The 22,709-nt window shown below is 42.0% G+C and overlaps 1 protein-coding gene across 7 annotated transcripts in view; it reads right to left on the bottom strand.

Moving 5' to 3' along the window:
- arvcfb (ARVCF delta catenin family member b) overlaps positions 1–22,709 on the bottom strand; it is a 228,171-nt gene that overhangs the window by 18,662 nt on the left and 186,800 nt on the right. For all 7 annotated transcript variants that reach the window (XM_038702628.1, XM_038702622.1, XM_038702625.1 and 4 more), the window contains one exon: positions 1,464–1,591. In XM_038702628.1, the coding sequence (XP_038558556.1) occupies positions 1,464–1,591 (128 nt within the window). The remainder of the gene's footprint in view (positions 1–1,463; positions 1,592–22,709) is intronic.

The following is a 22,709-nucleotide window of genomic DNA, read 5'->3' as shown; positions in this document are numbered from 1 at the left end:
AGGTGGCAGTAGTAAGCCTAAAAACAAGTCAATCCAGAGGTACCTAACTAGACAGTAGCAAAGAATGAGGAGGATTTAAAGAAGAAGCTCTGATACGGAGCAGGGACATGCTTTGTCCAGACGCCAGACGTGACAGTGTGATGGGTTAGTGGCTCCACAGGTTCCTGAGCCTCATCAAGCACTCTGATCAGCTTCAACATGAACAAAATAAAGGAAAGAAGCATTTCTCCTCAAAATGTTCTCCTTAGCTGAAAATCACTACTACTGAATTATTAATACTAAATGTGAGACTGAGGGCTGGGTGTTAACTCTTGAAACTACTAAAATAAAAAGAGTTCAGGTGGGGGGCCTTTCCAATCGTAGGGTATAAAGGCTTGATGCTGCTGATGAATTCAGAGAACTGAAGGATGCATTTACAATCTGCCACATGGGTGTTAAGAGAAACGCTGCTGTGATAATGCTGCCGTGGGCTGAATACAGCCAGCCTGCTGAAAAACATAAGTGACCGCTCCTGCCTGAGGTGCTACACGTAAACTGGCATCTGACAACTAGCCTTCCCTGTTGATAATTCACTGCTTCCTGCACAGCAGACAGCCTCTCAACAGCCTCACGGTTGCTCTAATTGGAATAAATGTCTGATTCTGGCTGAAGAGGTTCTAATATCCTCCATTAGCAGAAGCCAACAGCTAACAGAGATGAAAGTTTGGTTTACGTTAGTTATTTAACCCTTACCTGGTCATGTGATTCCACTTAGATGGAAGGTCCTGGCCAAGAAAGGTAGGTAACAGTGGAAACCTCTTATAGTGATCATATCCAGGTCAAACTGATAAGTGGTAGATTATAACAGATTTTTTTCTTTTTCTTTCTCCCATGCAGATTACCATCTAACTCACATTTTTTTTACATGAATAGAAAGTAACGAAACGGAGAGCTTTTGCCATTTACTGAATTAAACATGGCCAAGCTCTGTCTGGAGGCTCTTATGTTGGGAGAGCAGGCTGTTACGCGCTGTGGCAGTCCCAATACCTTGTACAAATAAGTTACAAGACAGCCTAAGCATATGAGCTTGAAAAAAAGAACACTGTAATCTGACTACTTGATTACTATATGCAAATTATTTAAAGTGCATTTGTATATGAATGATTCTGCCCATGCTTTCCACTGTATCACATTAAAAGATTGAGTTTCAGCTACCTGCTGCATGGTTCAATTGTGTCTCAGTCTTATTTATTTCAGCTTACACAGTTGCTATATGGTTTCCAGAGACTCTGCATCTAGATCTTTTTAAAGTGACTCTAAGCACCTCTGGAGGCAGGTTTCGTTTCCCTTAAAGCCCATCAGACTCTGTATTGCAATCATCGCTAGTTATCTACTATTGAGAGGTATATAAGTTTTTAAAAAAATCTATAAGTCAGACACAACATAGCATATACGTGCTGTTCCCTCCCCAACCCTGGACTCACGGTCCACTGTCCAGCACTGAGGTTTTGCAGAGCCCCAGCAGCGGCCTCCAGGGTGTTGTAGTTCTGGCTCTCCGTCAGCAGAGACAGGTAGAGCCTCACCACTTCCGGCTGATACAGCAGCTCGAAGCCTGCGGGGAAATACAGAGAAGCGCACACACACACACACACACACACACTGGTTACACTCCCTGGGAGACTGACGGGCAAATTAGGCTGTGTGAAGGTGCCGGCAGTCCAGTGCTGAGATTTATCTCGGACCACGGGGGGAGTTCTTTTCTAAGAGGATGCAGGACAGAAGTTTGGGTTTACCATAATGCATGATATCTTTGGTTACACCAGACAGTGAAAATGTCCGCAGTTCCACAGCATACATGGGATGGAAATTCAATTCAGGCTGCAACACCTTTATTGAGACATGCTGGAGCCTAGTATATTCCCTCTCAGTAATACTGAAACATTATGATTGAAAATACTTCAGTGTTATAAATGAGGCGAACACAAGAAGAAGAAATTATTGATCCACAGCCCTCGCCAAACTTAGAGTATTGGAAAGGGAGGTTTATCTCGCTTGCACATTACACATTCCACCACAGTCAATCATTAGGGCCCCCCCTCTGATGGAAACTAATAATTAAATTATCAGCCATTAGACAGGGCAGGCACGAGGAGAGACAGAGGCGTCGAATCACATCACATCAGATTGATTCATCCAGGGTTTTTCTTATTTTACAGGTTTGTGCTTTACAAGGGATCAACAAGTCACAAAACAATTCAGTTAAAATATACAGGCTTCAGAGCGATGATATTTCTTCTGTCAAGGTTATTTTTTAGCTGTTCATATCTCTGGAGGGAGTCACACATTTTTTATGGCAGGATACATCGTACCACCGTAAAGTAAGACATCTCGGCAGCTTTTGATGGCTTGAACAAAACAATTCTTTAGTATTTTGATAATCCTGAAGGAATATTTTGACGACTAGATACGACTAGATGTTCAGGTATAATACTTGTAATTTTGCATCATTAGTAAGTGACAATGAAGCACTCGGCTTCTGATGTAAAATCCATGCTTGGCTGTCATGTCGACAGTCGGTTAATCTATGTGGAAAGTAGCGTAAAGTGGAAAATAAATGTCGGTAGAGTAAGGAATTAAAAGCATGCCAGGGGTAATGCCATTGTGCCTCAACAGGGGGCACAAGATACATTACTCACTAAGGGTTTAACAGATTTCTGCAGTCCGGATCACAAGTTAGCTGATGCTTTCAAACTGGTGGCTAAAATCTTCTTTTACAGAAATACCATTTCACCAGCAGCTTCCTTCCTATCCTCTACAATAGCACACAAGCAATTTTAAATCCGTCTTCTATCCCTCCAGGCTCAAATTAAAGAAAATATATCTATTTTTTCCCATGTCTTCTGAGGCCAGTATTTCCAAGGTTCTATTTGAAAACCCCTGTATTATGTGGGCAGGGATATATAGTAACCCTATTTGATTGAAGCACAAGGGCTGACAAGGCCCTCAGTACATTTTTTGAGCTGTAGAAAAAGAAAATATTTTTGTGATATGAGTGAGATGGGTCCACGTATAAAAGCATGAGTCAAAACCCTTAAGAGGGCATCTTAACGTAACATCTCCTTTTTTTATTGACTTACTTTTTTCAGTAGAAGAACAGAAAACCGCAAAAGATGGAAGAGTGTCATTTGTGTGCTTGAGATGCTCAACAGAAACACACAAACATTTGTGCCTCTAAATCCACATCTCATACCTGTAATTTGCACAGAGCGGAAGCCTGGGTGCACTCTGAGATTGCCAGATTCAGACACAGCCACATAGTTGTTAACACTCAAAACGCAGGGTTTTCATCCCTGTGGCGTTTCCCCCCCCGAGATCATGCCAAGCCTGCTCCAGAATGTGTGTGGGAGGAACTGCCTGGTCGGGAGAATGTTGCTGTAGGTGTTGCTTGAGAAATGTATTCATTTATATTTATTTTCAAAGAAGCTGCAGAAGCAGGAGTCGTCATGCACTAGACGCTGGTTGCAAGCATGTGTTAAAGCATGAATCACATAAATAGGTTTTATTGGGGGCTACGCAAGAGGGGCACGTCTGCAAACCAGACACTCAGCAACATTCTGCACGCTCCTCATATTTCTGGGCCTACTGGGTGCACACTCAGCAAACTGGAGACCTTCTTGCAGGCAGTCCTGTTGACAGACACTTCATCTCCAAGGCAGATTCTCTCTGCACAAAATGTGAGCCGTGGTGAACCTTTGTTGCCAAGTTCGCCTGCACTGTAAGACTGTGCCTTTTATTACAGCATTTTTGTAATATACTCTGGAAATCCACATTTCCTGCTTCTTGTAATTCCCGGGGTCTTGGTCTGGCAACCAACTGAAGCGACTTATGAAATTGGCGTTTTACAAATGAAAGACTCAAGACAAAAAAAATACACGTACTGTTCAACAAAGGAGGATGAGAATGGAGGTAATTCACTGGGCCTTTAAACTAATTCCTTTATCCTTAGTGGAATTTCTCGCTGTCGAGTCAGAGAATATCTCAGCTAGAGCTTTCACTCAACGTCCTTAGCAGAGGCTTAATGTCAGCACCAAGTGCTGTAGGTCTCCCCTAACAGCACTAGCCAGGTCGAGCTCTGTTGGCAACCTTATATTGTAGTGTTGTTGTTGTCATCAGTCATCCCTTGCTAGCCTTTTGGCCTGCTAGTTGTCAGTTTGTTAGGCAGAATTACAATTTAGATGGGTAGATGAGATGTCAGTGTGATGTGACCTTGGCTTTGCTCAGGGCAACCCATAGCCTGATATTCTGTGACAGACTGCAAACATGATGAGATTACTTAAATACGGATGTATCCAGTGGTGTGGCGTGGAATGTATCCACTTCCTTTTAAGTTAGCACAGAGCACTGAGTATAGTCTGTTTTCAAGCATCCATGGGGCTTACAGTTAGTAATAATCATGGTACAGGCCTAAGCACTAGTGAGTAGGGCTTCTCGATAATGGCAAAAACATTATCACTATTATTTTGGTCATTATTTAACACAATTACTAACTGACTAAGGAAACATCACACATTTACTGAATTTTTAAAACTGAATGCTTCATTTTTTTTAGAATGATTATAAATGCTTTGCTACGAAAATCCCAAATAGCCCATGAAATAAGACATAGTGATCCAACATTATTAACTTTATACAGCATCTTAGAGGCAAGAGCTTGACAGCAACCCAAAGTTTGCCTAGGTTGACAGCTTAGGTCGGGCAGATGGGCCGCAGAGGAGCTCCAACAGTGAGTAAGAAAAGTATAAATTAGTATAAATAATACGTAATTTGTTAAGCTATGAGTAGAGTCCACTAGCTACTAGGCTAATTTATAGTTTTATAACAAAACGAGAGCGTCATTGTGTAATGGAATGTGGGAAAATAATCGTTTTATCTAGATTAACTTGTGTTCGTTGGAAGCCAAATCGTGACTGAAAAGAATTTGATTAATTACACAGCTCTACTAGTGAGGAAAAAAATTTCTGTACTGAAAATGTTATATATTAATAAAATGTATTCAAAAGGTGCTATATGTTTTAATATTTTATAATTGGATCAAATGATGACGTGTAATGCGAAAGGGATCGCTCGTAGTGACACATCCACAGAGCATGATCACCTGACTCTTCAACTTTGCAGAGCATTTTAAGTTCTTTCAGCTCTTTGTTTTGCTTTTCTGGTCTGCAACTTTACTGTTTGGGTTCAGTCTCTCAGCTCGCCTCAGTCGTTTCCAGCAGCAGCAGGCAGCTGTTTACAACTACAAAGCTCTGATAAACCCACTGTACACTACCTGCCCAGCTTCAAACAACAGACAGACCAAGTTAGCAACTAAGCTGGCGTGGCAAACATCACATATAATTGTGGCCCCCTTACAAGACTCCTGTAGAGCTCTGCTTCATCACCCGTGTAGAGGGACAAACACACACACAGAAAGACACACAGTCACCCCGCTATACCTCTACACAAATACTAATGGGCACAGCCGGTAACGCACGCACAAAATGCTCAGGAGATATCCGCTCATCTCTCAATGAGATGAGCTGGGAGGAGGAGGAGCACGTTACTTTTCAAAGCAGAAGAAGACGGTGACAACTTCTGCAAAGCTCAATTAGTGCCAGGGCACTGAAGAGAAGGGGCTTTGTGGAACTGCAGTGCATGAGAACTGGGTTAGAAACAAAGTTAAGGTGAAGTGATGGAGTGATGCTCAGTGCAGAGCTATATAATTCATTTTGTCTAAGTAGCTATGATTAAAGCCAAGGTGTTGCGGTGTGACAGGCTGGAAAATTATAATAGATTAACTGATGATGTGAGGAAGCGACACACACATTCATACATGTATGTTTGTTTCGCACGCTCAGACAAACACCTCACTGACTCAATTCTCTCAGCCATCTGCCTTGCACTAGGATAGTTGGCTGCATTTGTGCAGAACTGGATACACACCCGTGCGAACACCTCTGTACAGACACACCAATCCACAAACACACCGAGTCCTCACCCGGGCATGTCAAAAAGTGATGTTCATCGATCCGGTCTGCGTGCAGGGTCTCTTCCTCCTTCTACACAAGTTCCATTTAGTTACTGCTCCATTTCCAGCACACTTACAACACACAGCAACTCCATCGAATCAGGGGGACATGATGGCGTATCACTTTCTACAACTCATAGGGGAGTTTTACAGCGCTGTTAAAGACTGGAGAGAGATGGAGGAAGATAAAGAGAGGGGCAGATGGAAAAACAGAAAACAAATACAAAAATTCCTCTGTCCCCCTCAGTCAATTTTCAGTAACAGTTTTTTTCTCTTACGTAGTCATTCCACGTTCACAGGAATATCATAATAACACACAGACCTTTGCACTCATCACCTTTGGTTAATGAAATGCTGGTGATGAGCAGCAATGTAGGAGAAGGCGCTTTTTGCTGTTACTGTCATTGTTCAGTCTCTCCAAGTAAGTGAAACAGAAAGACAGAGTGAAAAAAACGCTTATAGAGCAGCGCTGACCACAGGGTCACATTCTACCCCTATGAAACACATGCATAAAGAAATGAGGCCATTTCCAGTGGGGAAGCCTCAAGTCGTCGAGTCTCCAGTCTCATTCCACATCTGAAACTAATGCACATTTAACCCCGACAGCCCCCTTTTTATGTAAGAGTGCCTTTATATAAGTACATGCTGGCACATAGGAGAGTGCTATAGTGCTAATGAAGACTTTCGCAGGGCAGAGCCACAGTGGGGCGATGGCTAAAACAGCACATCATTAAAAGTAGTATAATAATGGTCAAGACTCTCTCAGGTTCATTAAAAACCAAAAGGTGAGTGGTGGAGCCACATAAACAAAACAAGTAAATTGGCAGAGCTCCCTGAGGCATAAGAAATGCCTTCGACAGCTCTGAATGGGGTCATTTAGTGTTTGTAAATACTGCTTTTTTTAACGCTGCTTGAAGGAGCACCAGATGGATCGAGTTGATATTGTTAGTATTCCAATGTATGATGGATGATTATAAATGGACAGGCCATAATGCATGTTAATCATCTGTAAATACACACAACCCAGCTCTGGAGCAGCTCATTTGGCCACATTATGTCATCTAATTCAAATATAAGAAGGACATACAGTACATTCTTTGATTAAGGCTTTGTTTGATTTAATTGCCAATATTATGACTGCAAACTGATTGATGAAGAAGGGACCCTTTGTTATAACTTCTGCTGTGTTACATTTCTTTCTCTTGGTGAAGTAAATATACATAAACTTTACTGGATAGTTTCAAACGAAGAATGCATGCAAATAAATCAGTTTAGGTAGTAACATACTCAGAATGGATGGCAGTATACTTGTTGATTCTAAATTAAGCATTACTAGAGGAGATGACATGCATCGAAATCTGAATATTACTTTAACTTAAAACATTTTCATTCCATTTGTGTTCTGACGATGCATCTTAATGTCAGGGGTGAATCTAATCAGTCCTGGACACGAGATGCCTGACAATAGTTAAGTAGAAAACTACACTTCATTGGCAGTGAAATTCTATTTCCTCTGCTCTTTCTGGTGTAGCAAACCACTGTGTAAATCTGCTACTCCACGCAGGTTACACTGAAAACAAACACTTTTTTGCAAATACAATTTGACCCATGTCTGGTTCAGTTGATTTAAAACATGCACAAAGTGTTCTCATCCTAAGCCGCAGGGAGAACATGTGATGGAGGCTTGCATTCCCTTCCTCTCCACAGCCCTCCCGACAGGCTTGGAACCGAGCGGAGCCAATACAGAGGGCACTGCCATGCTGCAAAGGCCATTCACCCCCAGGTCACCCCTTCAAACTGACAGGGTCCAGGAGTCAAACCTTCATTTTCTCCTCTCATACTCGGTTGGCCCCTGCCGCAGATTGGCATCTCTATGGGCAGCCCCAGGACACCGCACATTAGCATACCCACACGGTGGTTTTGGCCTTAGTTTTTTGGATGTTGACAAAGAGAGGCAGAAGGTGGCAACTGGCCCATCTCTTGGACAGCTACCCATCAGTTTTGAGCCACAAAGATGTCCTGGTGTGATGGGTTGGTTTAAGAGAGGGGAGGGGGAGTTGATGAAAGAGCCAGAGTGGACAAAGAGGGAGAGATATCACTGAAGGCACAAGGCGAATATGTAGCACAGACCCATCCATTCCTTCCTCCCTCCATCGTTGCCATTTCACAACAGGGGTCCTGCTCCAGTACTACCAAAAGTCTGGTCTGTGAAAGCTCGTTTTCTACCATTCAGCACAATAGGACCCTTTTCAGCAAGCTGCTCCTGCAGTAACAGGGGAGTGCTTCCTCTTTCCTGTGCTGATAGGCCAGCAAAGTCCTGCTGTGGGCTTTTAGTCCAGAGAGGACACATCAGCACCGGTAGCAAACACATGCTGACAAACTGACACCAAATTGTCCAAGCTCTTTTAACAAAATTCATCGGAAATGCTCCATCTCGTCTGCAAAAAAACCCTGAACTTTAAACAGAAACACAGAGCCCGTGGGTCTTTCACTCTTGAGCCATAGTTGTATTAGGTTTTCTGTGGTTCGCTCAAGAATGTGCCTCACAGCTATCCGGCCTCTCAGTGGATCAACAGTGGTAATGCTCTGGTTGTTTGTTTCCAATGTTCCTCCTGCTAATATAATAGTGTTTCAGGGCCTGAGGTGAAGGTGTTAGTTTATATTAGAATCTCTGACAGGTGGAGGTATTATTTCCCTTCGGATGAAAAACATATTGACAAGATATGTCATTTTAAGTTGAGTATGAAAGCGCCTTTAATAACAATTTGCCGCTATTCGACAAATTGCTTTCAAAGTTAATATAAAACATACCTAATGTTTCGAAAGGTTGTCTGATGGTACAGATCACCTCTCTGCAGCTTATGCTGCTCCAAAGTGGTAGTGAATTGTTTAAACAGAGTTATCGTCATCACGCGGGTATAATATACATTATCCATTATTGTGATGAAACAGAGTTGTAAGAGTACATTTCTTTATGTTATGTTCTGAGGATGCGATGAACATCTAGCAGTATCTCTACCATTGTCATGATGGTTGATTAATGCTGAGGTCAGGGGTCGGCAAATGAGTTTGGCATCGGGCCAATTTTTTAACGCCATCAAAGGTCCAGTGTGTAATATTTCTGAGGATCTATCGACAGAAATGCAATATAAGATGTTTATTTAATGTTTATTTAATGTGTGGTTTATAATGGACCATGGTGCAGAAACAGTGACAATGTTTCACGTGACAATGTTTCACACTTGGCTTACATTTTCCACGTTATCTGTCAGTGGCCAAGTCACAATAATACATGGTTACTGAATAATTAAGTAAATATAATTTCTTAATAAATATACCTAAAGAAATCTCATTTCTTGACTGGCCACTCTCAGAAAAGACACCTTTTGTGCTGTGTCAGCCACTCTTTGAAAGGGTAGGGGGCAGTGGTAGACTGGAAAGTTGGTTGCAATTCGCAACCCTCACCACTAGATGCCACTAAACCTTACACACTGAACCTTTAAATAGCTAAATCAAAATTCATTGCTGGGTGCCCAGTTTGCTCAGTCAGTAGTGCACATGCCTTTCAATTAGAGGGTTGTGTGTTCGGTTCCCCCTTGCACAAACATATTTTTTCATCTTCAGCAAATTAACAATGAAGAGGCTGTTTCACATGGTCACAATAAAGCATGTGCTGGAGTGTGTGCGTCCCGGCGATTGATCCACATCCATCAACCTATGGATGGTTATTTTAATATCCCCAGCATCTCCAGGCAGAGGAAAGTCCTGCACTTCTCATTCAGGGGAATAATGTTTCCTGAGGCTTTTTTTAAGAGGTGGGTGAAGCACGCCACAGACTATTCAGAACCTTTCAAAGTAAAACCTCCCAATTCAACTCGAATTAAAGCAGTGCTGCAAAAAACATTCTTGCCCTTTTATTTTGTAGGCACAATCACTTAAGAGGAAGTGATTATGTGAGTAACTTTTGCTGTCATGACCGAGATCTGTTTCAGTAACAGCCGCTTTCAAAGTATTTATTCATTTTTTTATTTGGCCCTTGCCTACTTTTGACCACTGCTGTAGGTGAAACCACTGTGAGATGCACATTTTGAACAAAAAGCGCAGGGGAGGCATTATATCGGTGAATGGGCACTGCACTAGTGTTGTAAAAGCAGCATGTCATGTATAAAGGTGCTTTTAGTGGTCTGGGGGGAAAACTAAATAAAGTTGCGTCAGTCATGTGCACTCATATCTGAATTTTAATATGTGTGACAGCACTCGAAAACAGCACTGTAACCAAACATTTGAGTGATAGTGGAGAGTGGAGATATAAAATTATAGCTTCTAAGACTCAATGTGATCAAGATAAGTGTGTATCCTGCAGGTCTTCCACAACGAGCACCACCTATCAGCGTTCATCACTGAATCATCGTGACGCCGTGTTTACATTATTAGGGAGTTATCGTAATTGCCAGTTTCCAACTTAAGTATGATATGAATACATTTCATGTCACCACACAAGTTGTAATTATGATCGGGAAATGTTTCCCAGTCATATTATTTAGCTTTTATGGAAGCCAGATATATACCTACAGATATATATACTGCAAACAAACATGCTCCATGTCAGCCAGACCTTTCAATTCAATGTAATTCACATTCCTGGTGGACTACTATCACGCAGAGGTCAGCAACCTTTTCTTTGATGAGTGTCAATATACAAAGATGAAGACATCCAGTGTGCCAGCAGCGTTTGTCCATGTCATTTATTTTTAATTTATGTACTGATAGTTAGTCAGACTATTAATTGAAGTTTGACCTTGTTAATAATAATAATAGATATTTAATAAATAGGGCTGTCAAGCAATTAAAAAAATAATCTAATTACAAGTTTTGTAACTTATTTGTAGTTTTGTAATTAATTAATCAAAATAAATCATATATATTGATATTTGCCGGGATAAGCATATCCAGTCTCAGTCTGAATGCCCACTGAGACCATTGAAATCTCCAGTATAGGTGAAGCACAATAATACCCGGGTAGATATGTGTGGGCCTATGCGTTTCAAGATGACCAGAATCAGCTTTGGTGAACTATTTCTTAACACCCACATTTAAAAATAATTTAACCAACTCATATAAAGAGAGGGTGAGAGAGACAGAGAAAAAAGACAAAAGGCATGCAAGAGGGAAAGGGGGAGTTTTATGTAATTGTGACTGTGTAATTCTCCAGTTTATCAGTCAAGTATATTGAAATACCGAATGATTTGAACTCTCATAAGTCATAAACATAGCATCTTTCCTGTTACTAGCTTCCATCCTAAATAATGTGAATGCAGCATCAGAGCTTATCTTATACTAGTATATGGTTTACACACTCAGCCATGAAGCTGAAGCTGCCAGACTACTCTGCATCCTCCACACTGCAAATACACAAGCACGCAATGCAGATACATGTCTGGACTATGCTATTATGCTGGCTGCAGATGGAGAACAGATACAGAGGAGTCTACTTCTGTGCTGAGAACATTTATTTTGGTTTCTCCTCTCTCTCTTTCTTTCTCGCCTTCTGCCACCAGCATTCTCTTTTTTTCCTCTCAGCCCGTCTCTCTCATAACCTCTCATATCTCTACCACAAAAACAAAATGCAGCAGACAAGCCAAAAACTGCTCTACCTATTGATGTAGACAATGTGTTGAGATGAAAGAGTACATGATGGTAGTGCTTGGGTTGCTATGGAAACCCCTTTCCATCGTTACTAACAAATCTGCTCAGTTGACGTTCATGCGAGACAGCTGGGCCACCAACAGCAACACAAGGAAAAGGAACAAGCTGCTTTTCAATCTGCATATCACATAACACTGCGACTTGGTCATTTAGGTGATGTGTTGAAGACGGTGACTGGTAAGCCAACTGGCAACCAAAATAGCTTAAAAATGGAGGACAGTTCCCGTAACTCCATAGCAATTGGCCAAAATGTTAGCCTGAGGGCTGCAATTAGTGGCCAAGCCCTGCTTGTGCTCTGTGTAAGTTTGTGTTTAGCAGCAACAGCTCCTTCAGATGCTCAAGTGCTTCAAATTGAAGAGGGGTGTGTACCTGCTTTTGAGCGTATTGGTGTGTATGATTGTGTGTGTGTGTGTGTGTGTTTCAGCATCACCTTGAGCGCCTGCTGTCTTTACCTAGGCAAGTCACGTCTTTGCTAGACACAAACGAAACAAACTCAGGCAACAGCAAAAGCCAGTCAGAGAGAAAGTGAGAAATATGTGTAGAGAGAGAAATACATAGAGATGGGGGGGGGGGGGGGGGCAGACAATGTTTCCTATTTCCTGTTTGGCAGTTTTAGTCGTTCATCTGAGCCTGAAAGGTTGGAAAACAAGCCTAAGTTGTCAGTGTTGTGCTTTCACCACTTCCACCGTACAGTGGATTCCCAACATGTTACATCTACCTACATCTGACAGGAATTTCACAGGGAAATTGTACATCAATAGAGGAGAGGAGAGGAGGAGGAAGCGAAGAAGGGGGAGAACAGGGGGAATGAGAAATAGAGGTGCTAGAGAGATAGATGGGGTGGTGGGAAAGAGAGTAGAGGCAAAAGTGAAAAAAGAGAACAAAGTAAGGCTGTGAGCGAGGAGGAGAACGAAGAGAACGATAGGAGGAAAAACAAAAATGACAGAAGAGGAAAGGAAAGCAGGTGACCAGGGAGTAGGGAAGGAAGGAATAATTTAGTGGGTGACAGAGAGGAAAGGAAAAAGCAGTAATGGGGGGGAAGATGTAAACAGAGAAAGAGGAAGTTGTGACTGAGTGGATCTGAGTTATGACTGTCCCACAGAGACGCAGGGATCTTGTAGGGGCAACAAGACATTAATAAGCGGAAAAAAGAAAACAATCTACCATAAGAAAAACCGATGCACTGCAGCACAAGCTAAATGATTTACTCTGCAGTTTGGGATGGGGGGTTTGGAGGTTGGGTGTCCAGCCTTCAGGAATAAGCCTAGATAATCCTGTGGACTGCTGGTGTGTGTGTGTGTGTGTGTGTGTGTGTGTGTGTGTGTCTGAGTATGTGAGGGGGTGTTAATAGAGATATGGCAGTGACTGGAACAAGGACTGGAGATTGAGGCCTTAGAGTGAAGCAGATGTGGGGTGGGGTGGGGCTTGGGAGGGGGGCTGATCGGGGCCTGGGCATGTGGTCTGTATGATTAACAGGAATAAGGCTTAAAGACACATACACAGACTAGAGATGCACAAATGTCTTTTAATAAAGTTTTAGTTTAAAGCTGCTGATAAAAGTCGTCAATATTTGGTGCCTACATTGGATTGTATTTCTTTATTTCCATGTCCTCTAAATGAATCATCAGCAGGTGAGGATGCGCTTTTAGCCTCATCCTTTTAAGCTCAGCGCGAGTTCCGGTCCTGCATGGCGCCTGTGTTTGGCTTCGCCGCTGCGGCTGGTTGTTCGTTGTTTGTTTGTTTCCTGCTCTATATTGCTATTAAGTTTGCCTACAAATGTTGTGTCTACTGCATGGGTGTACAATCGCCAAACAATGTTGTTGATCCGATCCTCCATGGTGGAGTGCGGTGACGTACAGTATGTACCTGGATCGGTACAGGTGAGCTTGCAGCCCCGTTCGTATGTCTGTCTGCAACTGCTGCCTGTACGCGGCATGGAGAAGGCCTAATTCAACCTATGTATAAATGGCAGAGAAAGCATGGAAAAAGGGCAAGGAGGCAGGTTCATCTGAAAAAACTCCTGAAGCTGGGGAACTTTGACTGTGAATCCAGACATCCATGTCTTCATTCTGTCTTCCCTGACGTCCCCAGGGCACTGGTCCTTTGCCTTGGAGAAGCTCTACCACTTGTCGTGGTGTGTGTTCCGTGCATCTGAGGTCGCTGCCGCGAGCCTCTTTCTCTGCTTCATGTGTTCCTGCACCGCTCAAGAGGGGTTTGATAAATGCCCGTTCAATTGCAAATAAGCCTCTTTTGCAGAGTGATTTATTTACTTCCAAAAACATTGACTTTATGTTGGTCACGGAGACATGGCAACAGGATATGGAGTACTATCACCTGAATGAGCTCTGTCCTGTGGACTGTACTTTTATCAGCACACCGAGACTCACGGGCCGAGGTGGAGGTCTTGCCGTGGTTTTTAAAAAACATTTCATCTGCCAGTCAATGAGTGCTGGCACGTATTCTTCTTTTGAACTACAAATGACTAAAGTTGGTTGTTCAAATACATTGTATGGTGTTTTAGTTTACTGGCCACCTGGGCCAGCGGCCTGACTTCTGACTTCTTATCATCCATTATTAAACTGGACAGCGTGATCACTGTTGGCAATTTTAATATTCAATATAAAAAATTTGTAAATATCACAGAATCTTTTAACTTTACTCAGCATGTCTCTGGTTCTACGCACAGCAAGGGACATACGCTCCATCTTGTTCTTTCTCATAGTATAAACATTAATAATGTTTGCATCAAAGATGTATTTGTTAATGATCACAAATGCATTTTATTTGATCTTGTTTGTGATGAGGATCCTCTCCCAGCTAAACGAGTGTCCTGCTCACGTTTGATAAACCATCTTACTGTTGAGAAATTTTCAGCCGCATTTGACTCAAGCTCGATTCTTATCTCAAATGACGTTGACACTTGTGCACAGGATTTTAATGATCACTGCACCCTGCTGTTGGACAAAGTGGCGCCTCTTAACTCTAGAGAAATCCCCCCTGTTAATACATCCCCTTGACTGCCATTCGCAGCTTGAGGCATGTCTGTCGGAGAACTGAGCTTTTATGGAAAGCGACTCAACTCCAAGTCCACCTCCTACATCTGAAAGAGCTCTTAATAGACCTAAACAAAATGATCAAGGATGCTACAGCCTCTTATTTTACTAATCTGATATCTGCCTGTAAAAGAAATCCTAAAGCTCTGTCTGAGACTATTAACAACATTGTTTCTCCTGCTGCATGCATTGTCCCTGTGTTTTCAAATGTTGACTGCAACCACTTTTTGTCTCATTTTGTGGACAAGGTCAGAGCTGTCAGGGCAGGCAATGTACCGTCAGCAAAGCCCCATATTGTTACACATCAGAAACTTTCAATACTCTGTCTGCCCCATTTTCCTAAATGACATCATTAAGTTAGTGGGCACGATGAAACCTTCCCAAAGCCCTGTTGATATTTTACCCACATCTTTGCTTTTAAAATCCATACATCTACTTCGCCCATGTTTGGTTTCAATTTTAAACCTCTGTCTTCAGCTGGGTCAGGTCCCTAGATGTTTTAAGCATGCTGTTGTTCAGCCTATCTTGAAAAAGAACAATCTAGATGCAGCTTCATTTAAAATCTTTGGCCAATTTCTAAATTGCCTTTTATCTCTACAATTTTAGAAAAGGGTGTTGCGAAACAGCTAAATAATGTTTTGGATTCTCATAATATCTTTGATAAGTTTCAGTCTGGTTTTCATAAAAAACGTTCAACAGACACTGCTCTCCTTAGGGTCTGATATTTATATAATGATATTTTGATGGCTGCTGATGGGGGTAGATGTGCTGTGCTGGGCCTACTAGATCTCAGTGCAGCGTTTGATACTGTTGTTCACTGCAGTGTTTCTGTATCCATAGGAATATGTATGTCAGACTCCTTTGTCCTGTGGTGTGCCCCAAGGTTCTGTGCTCGGCCCCCTGCTGTTCAGTCTGTATATGCTTCCTCTTGGAAAGATTATTGGTAGTTTTGAAGAAATATATTATCATTCTTATACTGATGATATCCAGTGACAGCCTTGAGAGCCTTGGATTCTGTAGAAACCCGTTTATAAGATTCAAATTTTAGAAATGGAGCCACATAGAAAAATTAAACAGTCAGCTTTAAAACAATGTTTTCAAAAATCATTATGAACCACCATTATAGTTGACAGGTATGGTGACACTGACTAAATGGGTCAACTGACTGACAAACTGGTTAAGTGCTTTGCCAAACCAAACCATGTACACTGTGTAATGTAATGCCAGCTTTCAATATTTTGTAATACTCACAGTACTACTCTTGTGGACAGTGTATGACATCCACTTTTGATTAACCTTTGATGAGATGTGATAAGAGTCTGGTTTTGTCACAGAGGGGGGTTTCTTTTTATCTGTTTGTTTTGTCTCTGGAGGTCCTCTTGGTTTTTTGTTGTTCTACTTCTGTTTTGCCTCCATGCACGTTAATTGACCCTTTGCTCAGCCACGCCCCAAATACACAGCTGGCCAATCACAGCGCAGTACAGGACTCCCTCTAACTGAGGTCCGACACTTTCATGGCTGCGCTCCATTGACTGTAATGCAAAAGGATTATGCAAAAGTTAGTTAGCTAACTTTACTACTGAATGTAACGTAACAAAGCCCTACTGTTCTGCTTTTTAATGATTGTAATAGTGAACAGAGGCCTACCCAGCTGTACAAGAACAGTGTTGATCCTTAAAGTCGTTGTCCTCTTTCTAAATCGTCAGGTAATACGGTGGTTCACTTTTACTGTGTGATTGGTAGGCTTTAGCTTCTGTCTTTCATTTTTTTCACGTCAGTTTGAGTCAGTTTGACAGCCTGAATAAAACCTTCAAATGCACAATGCAACTGCAAAACTGTCTGCTTATTTCTGAGATCGCTTGATTTCTCCGGGGAGTGCATTAACAGACAGTGGCAGCGCCATGATAAAAGTGTGACAACTCCAACAGTTGGTCAGACTTAGCAACAGTAACTAAGGGGGGCGTGGCTTAGCGAAGGGTCAATTAGTCTAAAAGCTTTCACCTGTGTCTATTTGTGATTTTTTTCCACCTGTCTTCTGTATACACGGCCACATGGACAGACCATTTACTGTTAGTTCTGTTGCACCTAGAAAAACCTGAACCATTATGATTCTTATCAGAACATGGAGTTTGGTGATCTCAGGTAAACCCCACCATCCAATCCAAAAAACTGCAGTTTTTGCTTGGGTTGTTTTGCAAGAACCAGTAGATGGTGAGCATTTTGAGTATTATCATTTCTGTAGTTTCAGACCTATTACAAGGGTGCATCACAGCCCCTAAACACGTGCACCCTCTGTCTCCAGCTAGAGTCTGCATCTGGAATGCATGATGGCGGCAGCGATGGTGTTTGACGGTGGAGGGATTTCCTGTGTCTGGGTCAGTGTCAGCACCCATCTCTCATTTAACGCTCCTTCCAGCCTCAAAGTGTGATGGATACTTTGGATTAAGTCTCGCCTTGGAGGACGACAGTCTATGCTTTTCTCCCCATATTCACACACATCAGCACACACACACATTGCAGCTGAGGCTGTGGTCAACTTTCCAGTGTAATATCCTTTCTCCCCCCCACTCTGCAACACCCTGCCAAACAACACCACCTCTAATAACCATATAATACCACACTCACGGTCAGAGTTTGACAGAGCATTTGTGTGCGAAAATGAGTTTGCATGTGTGTGTGTGTGTGTGTGTGCTTCTGTGTGCTTATAAGAGTCAATTGAAAGGCAGTGAGGATGAGATGAGTTGCCCCCGCCGGCTTAAATGAGCTCATTGTCAAATCAAACGTACATTAAAATCCAAAATACTTGTGATTATAGACCAGTCAAACAGATTGGCTGTGGATGCTGAAAAACTCCCCACCAAAAAAGCGTTTCATGTCTTCCCACTCACTCTTCTCGCTCTCTAACATAAATAGAAGCTTACATCTTTCTACTCAGACTGTTTATACTTTCGCCTTCTTCTACACATCTCTTTCATGGCTGCTGTATAGTCACAGGAATGTTGTTAAAGCACTGAGACCTTGGCCTTTCCACTTATGTGCTTATTTACTTGCAAGTAGTGCACACATTTTATGTTGCATGGGATATAAAAACTAAATAAATCTCTAAAATATCATCACAACGAGTCATGCTTGCTTGATGTACGATGTAACTGATTTTATGCTTGGAGTAAAACCTCAGTGCAGGGACAGTTGATTGGACGCCTGCCAGTGCTGAACTCCTCTCTGCTCCATCTGACCCTCTCCTTCGATTGTATACAGACAGTAGTCCTTAGGGTGCATTTAGGCATTCCTGTTTACAACAGTCTAGACTGTTTATGACCAATATGTCATTCACCGTTCACCAGTAACAGGACAGTGGCAAGTTCTGGGGGGGAAGGGGGGGAAAGGGGGGTGTTCTCCTCACTAAGCCTCTGTTGTAGCTCCAGCGATGCCAGTCAGTGCGCCATTAATCTGCTTTTAATTAGATTAAAGCGTCTCTCACATGAAACACGAAGCAGCGCTCTTGTGCCTCGAACAGGGCCAAACAAAGGCTCCAATTGGCAAGTAAAGCTCACTGCGCTTCCTCCTACTTTCCTGGAATCGTTCTTGTCTCATAATTATCACTTTGCTCCAACTGCTCAGGTTTGGGGAGATGGAGGAGGCGAATGACATGGTTAATCATCCGAAGGGCCTGATGTTGACGGCTACTGTGGATCCCTGGTACTTCTGAGAATCCCACAGAGCCTCGTAGGAGGAGGAACACTGATCGGGCCCACAGAGTTTTTTGGGAGGGAGGAAAGTTTCAAGAACTTGAGAAACAGTTGATCACTGCTGTCGTAGTGGGTGGAAGGGCTGTTAAGTTTATGCACTGCCACAGAGGAAGTGCAGGGAATTAGAGGCGCCCCACTATGTTTTGCCAAAAACAGGTGGATAAATACTGCCATGCATCAACACGCACACAAACACACAACCTGTACTAATCTGCATGGACTTCATTCCACTAATGATGTGTGGAGCAGCCACTCTCCGCAAGACCCCCTAGGAATAGTATTATTATGCAAACCTCTTTGTATTTCCAACAAAACACAAGGTGGTCCCACTTAAATAAATCTCTCGCTCCCCTCATTTGTTTTTCACTCCTCTTCACCTTATTATCGCTCCTTTTTATCACGGCTTGTGTGAACTGGCTCATGAGAGGATGGCGGGGAGTTGAAGGGGGAGATGCAGTTGCTAAAATGTCAGCTGCAAGCCGCTGGCTATTCACATAATTAGCCCCTTTTCTGTCTTGTGCTTAGTTTTATTATCAACAACAAAGGAGGGACTGTGATTGGCAGACTAGCCATGGCCAGCTGAGCAGGCTCAGTGGCACTCCCAACAGCTGGTGTGGTACAGCGGGATTTAATCTCAGGTGAGGTGTGAGGGAGGGGTGAAAGGAACATTTGGATATGGAGCGTGCACACATACTTTTTAGACAAATACATTTCGAAACTTGTCTGTATTTTACTCTACTCTATATACTCTAACAACTGAAAGCTAGGTATGTCCATACCATGCCAGCATAAAAAATAAAAAATTAGGTCCACTTACTTCAAATGACATCTATGTAATGTGACTCATTTCAAAAATCATATATCCAGATATGTAGATGCAATTTAATATTTAAATAATATATAAAAATATAGTTTAGCTAGCTACAGCTAACCATCAACGAGTTAATACAATTAGGAAAAGTTGTGATGGCCATTCAAAGCCGCTTTACATTACATTTACTTTTATCCAAAGCGTCCAATTGCTATACATGTCAGAGGTCACAACTTGGGGTTAACTATCTTACTCAGGGACACATTGGCAGATGTGTCACAGTCTCTCACACCAAAGGCACGTGTCTTATCCATTGCGCCATCGCCACCCACAGTGTGACAGTAAGAAAAAGCACAACTACTGATGTACTTTACAGTTGGACAAAGTAGTGTTTACTTATGCAACCTGAAACACCTGGCTTGACTGCAACTCAACACAACAATCTCATTTCAGTCTGTCTTTGAAAGCTTCTTGGCTGCATTTCCACTTCACTTGTTTGATATCAGATAGCTGTCCAATCTGCCAGACACATGCAAGTGTAAATGGAGTAATCTTACATCTGTGCCTTGACTCAGGCTCATCACTTTTTTTCCTTCTGCCGCTTGTGCACCCCCGTGTAAGGTTTTTCAGTCTGTGATGTGTTGGTTCTAGGTTTTTGTTTATATTTATTTATACTTTATTTACATAGAAAGTCTCCTGAGATCACAATGTCTCTTTTGGGATTTTGTTTGTTTGTATCCCATTTAGCTTTGCCTCTCCATTAGAAGGTTATGAAAGAAATGGAACACAAATATAAAACTGATTTGTCACTCATGACACCTCGTGATACGCTGGCCCCCTTTTCTTGGTGGGGGATAGACTTCCTTGTGGACGTGATGGCATCCAATATAAAAATTGTAGAGGCGATGCAACACACTGTATATTTGGCCTAAGGGAGGTGTAATGCCAAGGGAAATGTAATGACTACGGTTACAAAGAGACGGAGAGTGATATAAGGTGCCAGACAGTCTGGACCCAACACTGTGTGGAGTGGACGATACGTGTCAAGATAGCAGAGAAGCTGAGAGTGAGAAACCATGTGTGAATGTGCATGAGCATGTGTCCGTACAAGTGTTATATGTTTATATGCATGCTTTTTTGCCTCTGTGCTTGCTGTGTGTGCGTGAGACATTCCTTCTCTGTGCGCAGACGTTCATTAGGTAGCCATCGTCATTTTGGGGTCTCACTACACTGTGAAATGTGACAGCAGGAAGTGAGGAAGAGGAGGTGAAGAAGGGACGCAGCTGGAGCGATTGAGTAGGGTGTTTATTCTGAACAAAAGGGTGAGTGATTCACCAAAGTGCGCAACAGGCCGCAAGCTGGCAAGAACTCAGAAAGGCCAGGAGTCAGCGTTCACTATCTAGGTGTTAAATTCCACAGCCATGAAAACGGAGAGTGACTATGTAAGACTTGGAATTTGGGATGAAGCGTAAATTATTCATGATATTCTGCTTTATCTTGGGGTGTAAAATGGACGTACAACAGGCCAAAACTTTCCCTCCCATTGGAACTGTGCTACTGAAGCTGACTTGGCAGCAGTTAATGAAGCAAAGATGCTTTATCTTGAAAAATGGATCTTCTTGAAGATACAGTATTTGCTCACTGCAGCAGGACGTTCATTGTGCCTTTGGGCAAGACAATTGTTTTTCTTGCCGCAGCTTATGAGCCACAAAGGATTAGAAGATTCATGCTACAAAGACATTAAGTGAAATATTTCTCCTCCATGTGTGGCAACAACGCAGAGACAAACAATGAAAGCGTAACTCTGTTTTCCTTAATTCAATTGAGCCTATGACTTTTCAGACTTCAAGAGCTGAGATGCATCAGAGAAGGAGATGACTCCGATAGCAAAACAGTCAGTGTTCATTATACTACAAACAGAGATCTCCAGTGGGATGATATCAAAGAGGGTTACACAATGCAATACATCACAACTGGAACAAGTGTTGTTTGTCAACACTAAGACCTCTTCACAAATTAAATGCTCAGCTTGCAAGAGAAGGCGGTGAGACACGTTACACAGTTGTCGTCTTGGTAAACGCTGCTGTTTTCTCAATTGCTTATTGTGTGTTTGTGAGGCGAGTGAAGCACAATTCATCTCCCAGGAATGGAGAGAGCGCTGAAGTGGCAGGGAGCAAGAGAAATGAGAATTAGTAAGCGAGGTAGAAAGAGAAGGAGAGGGCAAGCACATGGAAAGCACTGATGCTTTACAAACACAAGGCCTTTCTTACTTCAGATTGCCATTGTTTTCAGATATGATTTATTAGCACAACCTAATGCAGCTGTGGTCAATCAGCCTCACTGAAACCTACAAGCTTTGACAAAAAGATTTATCATGATGGGAATAAGCTCTGCCAGAGGAAACAGCGTTCACCCACAAAGTCTCCTATTATGTCCTAATATAAAGAATATAATAGTACGGAGCGTGCTGGTTCAGTAGTGTGGTTTTTTTAAGTTGACAATGTATGCATAGTTTTTATTACTATGTTACAGAATGAAGGTTAAGTTGATATACCCACAACCAACATTTGATTTTTATTTTAGTCATGGCAAGGCTCTAGGGATGGAAAGTTGGTTTGCCGGTCCACCTCTTTGGTTCAGTCTAAAATATTTAACTCTATAATACATTATCATTACATTGTGTACGACATTCACTCCCAGTAACTTTGATGATCCCCTGATGGCCAATGAGGTTGACAACTGTGGTTTTTAGTGACGTCCATAATTTACTCAAAATGTACTGCACTGCCTGTAGGGCTGGACAATAAAACGATAACAATAATTATTATAATAATATAATAATTATTTTTTCAATAACAATATAACAAATGTTCAATAAATATTCAATAAATGTTTGATTATATTCACTTAAAACGTACACGAATTAGGACTTGGAAAAAGAAGTGAAAAAAGCTTTTACTTCATTTTACTCACTCATATTTGTTAAAGATTTTATCATAATTGTTTTGAATGTTCCACCTCAGACTTGTGAAGTGATCCACTGTTTGGTCTCAAGTGTTGACCATGATGAAGAGTTTAAACCACAATTAAGATAAGATATTACTTTATTAATCCCCCGTAGGGGAAATTTAGGTCATCATAGCAGCACAAGGAATATAAAAGGTACAAATGCAGTATTGTAGATGTATTAACACACCATTTACACTATACAATCAATAATAATAATTTACAACCTGATAAATGTCTCAGATAAAATCAGGCACAAATCTGCCAGTTTTGTGCTGTGGTGTTAATTAACGATCAGGTTTCTTCAACTTTCATTCGGGAGCAAAAATCAGCCATTAAAC

This window comes from Micropterus salmoides, unplaced genomic scaffold (assembly GCF_014851395.1).
Source record: "Micropterus salmoides isolate LMB-PRFRI ecotype aquatic unplaced genomic scaffold, ASM1485139v1 Ms_hic_scaffold_7, whole genome shotgun sequence".
Lineage (NCBI taxonomy): Eukaryota > Metazoa > Chordata > Actinopteri > Centrarchiformes > Centrarchidae > Micropterus > Micropterus salmoides.
Note: the sequence above shows the minus strand (reverse complement) of the source record. Positions and strands in the feature narration are given on the sequence as shown.